The sequence below is a fragment of the Microtus ochrogaster genome, chromosome 6, assembly GCF_000317375.1.
Source record: "Microtus ochrogaster isolate Prairie Vole_2 chromosome 6, MicOch1.0, whole genome shotgun sequence".
In the NCBI taxonomy this organism is placed as follows: domain Eukaryota; kingdom Metazoa; phylum Chordata; class Mammalia; order Rodentia; family Cricetidae; genus Microtus; species Microtus ochrogaster.
Window position 1 is genome coordinate 30,520,655 of NC_022013.1, and position 12,121 is coordinate 30,532,775.

Sequence of the window (12,121 nt, forward strand, 5' to 3'; positions counted from 1 at the left end):
AGTTAAAATAACATAATATAGAATTAATGAATTCTCCAAATTCTTAAAGCCTAAAAGGACATTTTTGTTCTTTAAACCTCCAGGATTAAAGAACACTTATCTCCCCCACTGAAAGTTTGCAGTGGTTATTTGGTTGTGTTTCACACAGGTTTAATTGGTTTGTTTCAGCAATTCTGGGCTGTGAACTAATTTCATACAATATCCAATTGTGAGAGCAAATTTTGTGCTTGGAAAGCTTGGGTATAATCCATTTCCCAGAACTGAAAATACACAGCTTGATTGAGGAACTCTTATGTTACAGGTTGTTCTGTAAATCTTACCCAATTTTGAACAGCATGTGATTTTGCAAGAAGCAGCATTTACTGTTCCTAGCAGGTAGAAGTGTAAATGCAGGCAGGTACTGTACTAAAAATGTATTAGGCAGTCCTTGACATGGAAAAAGGAAGAAAAAAAAACCTAGATTCATAGTTCTTCCTTTTTAGAATGTTTGTTAAAGTTGTACTTTGGGTTTTTTTTTGTTTTTTTAATATGGGCAGGTGTGATATCCAGTTGCCATGCTTGTGCATAGAAACTAGAACATGGCTTGTAGGAGGCCTTTTCTTCCTCTCACTGGGATCCCACAGATTTAACTCAAATAGCCAGATTCTGTGGCAGGCAAGTTCATTAACATGTTTAGCCTTCATGCTGGCCCAGTTAACAGTGGTTTGGGAAGAATACTGGTCTTATCAAGGCCAAAAAGATTTGTGAAATACTTGAGTCTTCTTCCAGGCACAGAAAGCGTTAGGATAGCATTTTACAACCATTTTTTAATCAGTCAAAAAGCCATTATTTGATGTGTGGGATAAAAAGAAAAGCAAATATTGAAGTGTATATGTAAGTGTTTTAATATTTAATCCAAAATATTCTGGATGGTGAAATTCCTGTAAAATAGATAGGCTGTTGCAATTGTTTACTTTTCAGACAGACCCAGGCCACTAGGCAAGCTGAGAATGAAGAGGAAGCTCTGTGTCCACTAAAAGTCCATGAAAATTCTCACATCTGTCTCTTCATTGAGTGAACTTTGTGACTATCATGAGATTACTCTACATAATGCTTTAAATATTAAACTCCTTCTTCATCTCTTACTGTAAAGCTCTTGAAGCAGTGAGGTGGCAGTGCAACTGCCCAACTCACCAGTAAGAACTGGCACCATATTTCAATACATAATGATGAAAAATCATATCCAACAATAACAAGAAAATCAGCTGGATCCATGGTATGAGAATTTTAAAACATTAATATTATATTGTCATGTAAAATGCAAGGCACTTCCTTTTAATATTCAAATTCCACTGAGTGTTTAGATAAACAGCTTGATTTCACTTGTATCATTTCTTAAAATTTAAGAATTTGGTAAAAATTAAACAGATCTTTTTTCATTATATATAGCTTCAAAAATATCTCAGTAAGTAGTATGAATGTAGAACATTAAAATAAAAGACAAAAACATTGACATGACAAAAGAAAAGGTTGAGTTATATTTAATAATATCAACACTGCTTTAGAAATCCTAGCCAATATAATTATATTTCATTTTAATAATACTCATATTTTCATATATAAGGAAATAAATACCTTAGTCTAAAAGGTGTTTGAATATAAGATTTATAAGCTAGAATTCAAGGAATAATATTAATTAATTAAATATTAATTAAAAGGAAAAATATAATTGAAAAAAGGTCAATCAAAGATATTAAACAGTCTTAAACAAATTTTCAGAATTTGACTAAAAGATAAAACTGAGAAACCATATCTGTCTTTCTTATCTGGAGAGGTAAATATCCAGTTAGAGCTTGTGTGTTAATATTTTTCAGTGAAAATTATACAGCAAAGGCTCAAATTGCAAAGTGCTGGCTAAGTGAAACATCTGGAAAAATGATTAGCGTTGTGTTATTCACTTGATATAACAAGTGCTAAGTCAGGTATGGCAGTCGTTAGCACCTGTAGCCTCAGCACATAGCTGGCTGACACAGGAGGACTACAGTGAGTTCACGGACAAACTGGCTGCACCCTATTTTAAAAAATACAAAATGAAAAAAAAGCGAATTGAATACTAATCAAATCACTAGTTACCTACCATGAACTAGGAAAGTGAACCCCTTCATTGGATAAAGTGAACAGTTTTGATGGAATTGAACTGAATGATAGACTTAGAACTTTGCTATTGACATGGGGGAAGTGCCAACACTCACGATTACCCAGTCAACAAATGGCTCACAAGCTGTATGTTCCATACATACTCATGGGAAAACAGAAACCAAATAAATAAGATCTTACACATATTATATAAAGATTATGCATCAAATTTTATAATCTTTTTATTATCATACATGTTGTTCTTATGTGCAAAACTTTAAAGCCACGGCAGTATCAGTTGTTAGTAATGATTTCAGGAAGCATTAGAATTATGCCTGAAATAAATCCACTCACTAAAAACTGTCAAAAGCTTTCACTAAGTACAGGCATTAACATATTTCTCACTAGTTTTACATGAAATATTTCAGGGACACTCATGCAAAGAAGGGGTTTGTATTTCATGATGACTACAAGTTAAATGACTATACAGAACTATGGACTGCAGAAACATGTTTCAAGCACGGTTTGTGTTTTACATTGGGAGGAACCATCAATTACGGCAATCAAATGAACTGCTTGCAGCTTTTAAACTTACCACCAAAAGCCATTAAGCTACAGACCAGTAATTCCTTCACATTTTCTAGACTTCATTTGCATGATTGCTATGAGAATTATTATCTGCAAATGTTTTGTAGTGCGGCTGAGCCAGAATGGAGAAAGGCAATCTGTTTAAAACTTACCTTGTGCTACACCAACTGTCCATAACATAAGCCAGATAATTCTTGCTGATAGTCTCATGTTTTGGATCTTTCTAGGACGCAGAGAAGTACAGCACCATCCAGTTCTCCTCTGTTAAGAACTGTGGTTACTGCAGGGAAAAACTTGCTCCGAAGGGAAGCTGAAAGTCTGTTTAAGAAATCAGGATGACTAGATGCTCCGCCCACCCACCTCCCCAGCAACTACTGCAAAATAAGCTAAAAGGGTAGACCACAAGTCCAGCTAGCAGCGTGGGCGTTTGATCCTTATGCTTGCTGTGCCCTGCCTGTGACCTGCTGAATTGTTCTTGTAAATGCCAGCTTGTTTTCTTTGGAAACAAGTTCAGGTTTCTCGGAATGTGAGAAGCAGGGCCTGGTGATCGCCTCTGGATTTCATAACCACACAACAGAAAGCAATGAAGGCCCTTTTAAAAATCATTTAGGCAACTTCCTTAGGTCAGGTTTTGAGGACCGACACCCGGGACCAGTAAAGAAACTTTGGTGAGACGATCACACAAAGGGGGGAACTGCTTTTCCAAATTCACGAAATTAGTCTTCCAAGGAATTCCTTTTATATGTGTGAGGCAACTTTTCCATGCTTCCTTGGATATAAACTAAAACTCAAAAATCAAGCATTTGAAATGCTGATTTTCTAACATTGAGATATCGTATGGTAAGGAATGTGGAGGTATAAAAAGTGTCAGTAGCGTGTTGCTGCAATGAAGCAGAATCCAGGCAGATAATCAATGCCTAACTGCCAAACTTGCTACCTCTGCCTTCATTTCTATCTGCTTGGCTCTCCCAGTTTCCACCCACAGTCGGTGTCTCCAAGAACGTGGACTGTATTTGTCTGTACTTAGTGTATGTAAATAGGAGAGAGCAATTCACTCTTTTGTTTAGTTAGAGTCCTTTACTCAGAACTTTATTTGGGGCATCCCATTGTAAGACACGGCTCCTGGCTCTTAATTATTGTTCTATACAGCATTCAATTTGAATATAGGACAATTTTTAGTTATTCCTGAGCATGTTAATGATAGAATCCAGCTAGGAAGTAATACGAATAGTCCCATGATGTTATACTGTGTTGGGTTTTTAAACTGTTGCTCTATCAATCATATAAATGGGTAAACTGAGCACAAGACATTTAAATGTTCTCTTAAGGCCACAAGAACTTTCTGAAGTGGTATGCTAAACTCAGGGCCAATACCCGAAATCATACATTGAATCTATACAGATAGACATTTTCCGATGGTTTGCCTCCTAATCTGGTGTGGAGAGACTCAATTGTCAATAGCTATTAGAAGAGTGTTTTGTCTTGTGGGTGGTGACAACACACATGACAACAGCAACTTAAGGAAGGAAAGGTTTGTTTTGACTCACACTTGCCATAGACATAGCAGGGTAAGGACAGCCACAGGATCAGGAGCAGCTGGTCACCTAGCAACCACAGTGCGGTTGCAGAGAGCAGTGATAAATGCTTGCTCAACTCTCTATTTCTTCAGTCTGCAACTCCACCCCACAAGAGATAAAAGAACAGATTATAAAACCTCATTTCAGAGTGCTTACTGCTAATCATGTCACAACAGCTACCTTAACGTCTTAAAGTTTTGTTCATTTTATTAGATAAAATGCACAGAATGTTTTTAAACTTTGATAATACTAAAATGTACAGACATTACAAATCATTGATGGTGAGATTCTGACTTTTCTAATATTTTGATAACAAGTAACAAATTTTAATCAGCTATACAAAATAGATGTTTTTCTCTTTATCTCTAGTGAAGTTATTAATAAATTGAGGCTTATAGCAAAATAATCAAAAGTATAAAGAAAACCAAAATATGAAAATTAAGAGTATATTAGATCTTATTATTTAAATAATATTCATAATGTATTACTTTTTAATTCTTATTCATCATTTTTGCAGATTCAAGTCTATTTTATTTTATTATTTTTCAAATATCATTGAAAAGGTAATTGTTCAAGTCACCTCATGAAAAACTGGACTGAGGGTAACTTCTGCTGGTTTTCACCAGAGAAATTACATATGTATTTGAACACTAGAAGCCAAAAAGGTACAATGGCAAAAGGAAAAAAAACTTTAACAAATGGTGCTGGCATAACTGTATGTCAATATGTAGAAGATTGCAAATATATCCATATCTATCACTTTGCATAAAACTCAAGTCCATGTAGATGAAAGACCTCAACATGAAGCCAGTTACATTGGACCTTATAGAAGAGAAAATAGGAAGTAGCCTTGAATACATGGGCATAGGAGACAACTTCCTAAATATAACATCAGTAGCACATACAGCAAGAACAAAAATCAATAAATGGGACCTCCTGAATCAGAGAAGCAAGACAAAGCAACAACCTACAGAATAGGAAAAGATCTTCACCAACTGCCACATCTGACAGAGGGCTGATCTGTGGTGTGGGAGTTTCTACTGACCATGTGTTGCTTTTATTGGCTAATGCATATAGAAACTGTCTTGAGCCCCTGATAGTGTAAACAGAGGTAGGCAGGAAAAATTAAATTGAATGCTGGGAGAAAGGAGGGCAGAGTCAGAGAGAAGCCATGTAGCCCCAACGCAGACAGACACCAGAAATTTAGCCAGTAAGCCACAGCCGTGTGGTGATACACAACTTAATAGAAACTGGTTAAATTAATATATATGAGTTAGCCAATAAAAAGCTAGAGCTAATGGGCCAAACAGTGATTTAATTAAGACAGTTTCTCTGTGATTATTTTGGAGTTGAGTAACCGGGAGCCAACAAACAGTCTCCTTTACAACAGAGCTCCAAAATATATAAAGAACTCAAGAAACTATACAACAAAATAATAAATAATCTTATGATAAATGGGGTGGAGAAATAAACAGAGAATTTTCAACAGAAGAAACCCAAATGGTCAAAGGACATTTAAGGAATTACTCAACATTCTTAATTATCAGGGAAATGCAGATCAAAATGACTCTACCGTCTTCCACCTGTCATAATGGCTAAGGTAAAAAAAATATGAGGAGACAGGCTGGACAGGATATGGAGCAAGTAGAACACTCCTTCCCTGCTGGTGGGAGTACAATCTTGTACAACCATTCTTGAAATCAATATGGTAGTTTCTCAGAAATTGGGAATCAATCTACCTCAATACCCAGCGATATCACTCTTGGGCATATACTCAAAGGATGCACAATCATACTACAGGAAACTTGCTCAACAATATTTATAGCAACATTATTCTTAATAGCCAGCACCTGGAGACAACCTAGATGCCCCTCAACTGAAGAATGTATGAGGAAAATGTGGTACATTTACACAATGGAGTATTTTGCAGTTGTAAAAAAAAATGACATCATAAAATTTGCAGGTAAATGAATGGACTAGGAGAAACCAGATAACCCAAACTCAGAAAGACAAACACATTTTGTATTCACTCAAGAAACTATACAAAGGATAGAGGACATAAAGCAAAGCAAAGGATAACCAGACTACAATTCACAGCTCCAGAGATTTGTGAGTATGGGGGTCCAGGTGACAGAATGGAAGGGGAGAAGGGAGAAGGAAGAGAGGAAAACTATATAGCTATATAAAAACAATTCTAGCACTCGGGAGGCAGAGGCAGGCGGATCTCTGTGAGTTCGAGACCAGCCTGGTCTGCAGAGTTAGTTCCAGGACAGGCTCCAAAGCCACAGAGAAACCCTGTCTCGAAAAAAAACAAAAACAAAAAAAAAAAAACAAAACAAAAAACAAAAAACAAAACAATTCTAAAAAGTGACTGGATACTTTCTATTGTGCAAGCTCTTGTCTGGAGACAGATAAAGGGTCTTGAATCCTCAACTGCAAGTTTCACAAAGTGGTAGGAAAAAGATAGCTGAGCTGAAGGCATTCAGTGACATGTATAACTTATATGTACAATTGTTTTTTTTTTATTTTACTAATCAATTTTAGTTTGTCTGTTTTTTGAGACAGGGTTTCTCTGCCTCTGCTGTCCTGGAATTCACTCTGTTGACTAGACTGTCTTCAAACTCACAGAGATCTACCTGCCTCTACCTCCTGAGTATTGGATTAAATGTGTATATCACCACTGCCAGGCTTTACTTAACAATTTTTAAACTTGTAATTTATGATAATTGATCTTTAATTTTATCTATATATCTACTTTAAAATTTGAATTTGAATTTTTGAGAATTTTATACACGAATACACTGTTTGAATGATTTCTACACCTCTCTTCCCCTTGCAACTCCTCCTATGTCCATCCTGCTCCTCTCTAATTCTTGATCTCTTCTTCTATAATCACATCATATATGTACATTTACGCTTATATATGTATACACGCAGAGTCTACTGACTCTAATTAATGTTGCTACCTATATTTGTGTCTAGGGATGATCACTTAGGATTGAGAAACATGACAGGAATGCTGGTCACTGAAGACAACTAATTCTCCCAGTCATTGACTGCTTATAACTTTTCATCTAAGTGTGAAATTTTCCTCAGCTCACATTGTCATTTGTTTGGTGTCATCCTGAAAAGTTCTTGTATAGGTAAACATACTGTTTCTTTATTTATAGGTACCCCAATCCTATCCTGATTCTCTATCTTTTACAATCTTTCCATTCCTCTTATGTGATGTTCCTTCAGATTTGGTTATAAGAGTTGTGTTGTATGTGTATCAGTCATGCTGGGAATCACACAAAGACTTATTCTCTACATTTTTAATTGGGTAATAAAGTCTATCTGCTGCACAACGAGAGGCTTCTTTGATGAAGGGTGAGAGTTGAACTTACTTATGGGTATTTAAGGACAAATATTTAGAATATAGTTGGAAGCTGTATTAGTTTGGCAAAATAGCAGTAATAGGTTTTTTTCTATAACCTCTCTAGCTGTGTGTTTTTGGGTAGGTTGACAGTAACAGGCATGAATTCCCTCCTATAATTCACTCTTTCTTTTCTTTTTTTTTAAATTGACTTTTGTTGAGCTCTACATTTTTCTCTGCTCCCACCCTGCCTCTCTCCTCCCCTTCAAGCCTCTCCCAAGGTCCCCATGCTCCCAATTTACTCGGGAGATCTTGTTTTTTTCCATTACCCATGTAGATTAGATATATGTATGTCTCTCTTAGGGTCATCCTTGTTGTCTGTGTTCTCTGGGATTGTGATTTGTGGGCTGCTTTCTTTGTTTTGTTTAAAAACCACTTATGAGTGAGAACATATGATAATTGTCTTCTGGGTCTGGATTACCTCACTCAAAATAATGTTTTCTAGCTCCATCCATTTACCTGCAAAATTCAAGATGTCATTATTTTTTTTTCTGCTATGTAGTAGTCCATTGTTTAAATGTACCACATTTTCCTTATCCATTCTTCTGTCGTGGGGCACTTAGGTTGTTTCCAGGTTCTGGCTAGGACAAACAATGCTGCTATGAACATAGATGAGCACGTCTCCTTGTGGCATAATTGAGAATCCTTTGATTATATACTTAAAAGTGGTATTACTGGGTCTTGAGGAAGGCTGTTTCCTAATTTTCTTGAGAAATCACCATACTGACATCCAAAGGGGTTGTACCAGCTTGCATTCCCACCAGCAGTGCAGGAGTGTTCTCTTTTCCCCACAACCTCTTCAGCATAAGTTGTCATCAGTGTTTTTGATCTTGGCCTTTTTACATGTGTGAGATGGAATCTCAAAGTTGTTCTGATTTGCATTTCTCTGATGACTAAGGATGTTGAGCATTTCCTTAAGTGTCTTTCAGCCATTTTAAATTCCTCTGTTGAGAGTTCTCTGTTTAGGTCCATACTCCATTGTTTTATTGGATTTTTGATCTTTTGATGACCAATTTCTTGAGTTCTTATTTTGGAGATCAGACCTCTGTCTGACGTGGGGTTAGTGAAGATCTTTTCCCATTCTATAGGCTGTTGTTTGTCTTGTTGATTGTGTCCTTTGCTTTACAGAAGCTTTTGACAATCTTACCAGAAGCAATCCAAAGACTCATTCTTAAGTCCAATGACTTTTGGTTACTCCCATAATGTCAGTGACACTGTTGTACCATTTAGTGATATGTTGCTGAGCCAGTTGTTCTAAGCAGTAATTGGTTAAACATATTATAAAATGTACAACAGTACCCAAGGACATTTTTTTTTGTTGTTGTTTTGAGACAGGATTTCTGTAGCTTTGGAGCCTTTCCTAGAACTAGCTCTTGTAGACCAGGCTGGTCTCGAACTCACAGAGATCTGCTTGCCTCTGCCTCCCGATTGCTGGAATTAAAGGCATGCACCACCACTGCCTGGCTTTTTTTTTGTTGTTGTTTGTTTGTTTTTTTCCCCTAAGGATGTATTTTAAAAGAAAAATGTTACATAGAAACAATACCTTCTGAGGTGGCAACTTTGCTCTGATTTGTGAACTAATGTGCATGACAACTACAGGTGCTTATTTGAAATAAATTTAAGTTTACATTAATTAAGGAGAGAATAGCTGGAGTCTATCACTCATGCATCCAAGAGGGCATCTAGCCCATGAATGAAAATCACATCTAGTAGAGTAAGTAAGTGGTGGACTATACATGAACAATAGACTGTACCAAGCTCTGAGAGGAGAGGGGGAAAGTGAGAGAACAGGACTGAGTGAGGGACAACAGAGAGGGAGCCAAGAAGACTAAGAGAGAAAGCCAAGGGTCAAGAAAGATTACAAAGCCAAGAGTGTTCATGGCTGAAATAGCAGGGTTACATAGGAATCAGAAGCTGGCAGAAGAGAAGCCAAAAAGTTGGAGGTTAGGGTAGGGGCAGAGAGAGAAGTGTTGAGAAGAGCCACAGGTACTGAGTGAGCAGGGGGACCAGCATGTGCTTTGGTATGTATGCTATTAGGCACTACAGTTAGCCATTTGACTTTGGTTCCTTTTGGACTTGACATTGAGGTGAGTGGTCATTGAAAACATGTTTAAGATGCAAAGAAAGAAAGAAAAACTGAGAAAGCAGACCAAAAAGTGAGGCAGTCCAGAGTCTTTTTCCAAAGGCCAAATATTCTCCTTCCACTGCAGAGTCAGGGAAACTGCAGAGTTAAAACCAATGTTTAAAACAGAGACAGTGTCTAGACATTTATTAATATGTTTTTAGTAACAAGACAGTAAGAGAGAGAAGGTGGAAGAACAAGATATAAAAATTGGATGACATATACTGTCCCTCTGCATGCAGGGGGGAAATGTGGAAAGCAAAGGAGCCACAAGAAGAGCAACCACTCAAAACCACAATCTCCAGTGGATGTGTTCTTAAGAAATTAATAATCCTACTAGACTAGAATCCTGGAGTTCACATACCATATACGTGACAAGAAAATCCTTTCTTTTAAATAGTAAATCCCCCTCTTGTCAACACTTAACTTGCATCAATGGCAAGAAAGACAGTTTTTAAAAACCTATGCTGAGTCAACAGCTAGTCATCTACAGAGGCAATGGTTCCTGGTAAATGGCTCATTCTTGGACCCAGCACAAGTGTAATTGTACCGACCTCTGAAACTTGGTCTTCAGAATATCTCTAGGTAAAAATGAGAAAATTTTTGAGTCAGACCCCTACAATATTAGTAAGGTGGAAATCTGTCAAGATTCAGGAGGTCTCCCCTGATCAAACCAGATCAAACCAAATCAACCTAAAATGTATCCACAGCCTCTTGTTTCTTGTGGAAACAAAAGCAAAACCTCTTCTCCAAATCATTTTGATTTGCATTTGACAAATATATTTTTTGATTTTTTTTTTAAAATTAAGGAATACTTAAAATATTGAGGCTGTTTTTTTCAACAGTCCCTTTTCAAATTTCAGGTCTCTTAGCAGCTATTCTTTGACTAAAATCAAAAAATTTAAAATCAACACAATACTAAATGAGATCTCGGCTCCCTGTGTTTCTCACTTTTATGTGACTTTTTTCTTTTACATTATTTTAGTGTCAAGACTTTATTATTTTTAATCTATTTCTTTCTTTCTATGATTGCCATGTGTGGGATGTCCTTTTATTTATGTGTTGCATTTACTGGTCAATGAATAAAAAAATTTCTTTGGCCTGTGATAGGGTAGAATAGAGATAGGCAGGGAAATGTAAACAGAATTCTGGGAGAAAGAAGTCAGAATCAGGTGATATCATGTAGCCAACAGAGGGGAAAGACATGAGCTGCCAACTGGAACTTTGCAGGTCAGCCACAAGCCTCATGATAAAATATAAAATAATAGAAATGGGTTAATTATAGATGTAAGAGCTAGCCAAATAGAAGCTAGAGCTAATAGACCAAGTGGTGATTTAATTAGTACAGTTTCTTTGTGATTATTTCAGGTCTGGGAAGCTGGGAATGAACAAGTTGTCTCCTACTAAAAATTGGTGTCAATGTGGCCAACTAAATCCAGTTAAAACCTGAGAGGGACTCTAGATGCTAAAAAACAAAGTTTAGTTGCATTTTTTTTTCTGAAAGGGCTCTGCTGGCTGGCAGCATGTTGCAGCTCCTATAAAAGAGGTCTTCATGATTCAGTGGTAGCAAAAACAAAAACAAAAATAAAAAAGAGAATGTGCAGTTTCAAAACCACACCCACTTAGCATTTAAAAAAGGTGCTTCTGATCAGAAAATAATTATGCATACACAATAAAGACAAATTCAGATTAAAAAGACCTCTAATGGACCACAGTGTTGAATAAAAATACATAGGCTTTGGAGAGTGAAGAAGAAGCAGCAACTTATAGAGAGTTATAAAAAATGTTTTTTACAGTTAAAACAAAGTTTTTAAAGAGACAGAGTATAGTCGTAGATTAAAGGAGTAAAGATGACAAAGTAAATATTATAAAGCAATAGAGTAAGAAAAAAAGCCAAGGAAAGCCAGAATATATGCAGAGAGTCTGGAATATGTATAATGTGTTTTCTTTGAATTTTTTAAATAATATATTTATTTATTTATTATGTATACAATATTCTGTCTGTGTATTTCTTTGAATTTTTTAATTGTAAAGGAGCTGAGTACAGAGAGACATTTCATTGTTTGGGCTGCTAATTTAAACCAACATACATATTTTAAAGATGTCTTGATTTCATAATTTTGGTCTAAGGATTTGTTGCTTTGGTAAAGAGGTTTTTCTTTTGCTTCCATGGAGGATGAGAGCCTGTGTAATTCTTCCAGACTAATGTGATTTTATGGACCAAGACCCCCTAAAAAGTCACTGTGAACACCCTCAAATATTCCTTACACTACAAAAAGTAGGCAGTTTGGAGAGAAACATGCT

At 36.3% G+C, this 12,121-nt stretch overlaps 1 protein-coding gene across 3 annotated transcripts in view; it reads right to left on the reverse strand.

The window, feature by feature from the left end:
- LOC101999859 (complement factor H) overlaps nt 1–3,148 on the reverse strand; it is a 132,166-nt gene extending 129,018 nt beyond the window's left edge. For all 3 annotated transcript variants that reach the window (XM_013346745.1, XM_026779733.1, XM_005348454.2), the window contains exon 1: nt 2,856–3,148. In XM_013346745.1, the coding sequence (XP_013202199.1) occupies nt 2,856–2,913 (58 nt within the window). In that variant the 5' untranslated portion in view covers nt 2,914–3,148. The remainder of the gene's footprint in view (nt 1–2,855) is intronic.
- Nucleotides 3,149–12,121: the final 8,973 nt, after the last annotated feature.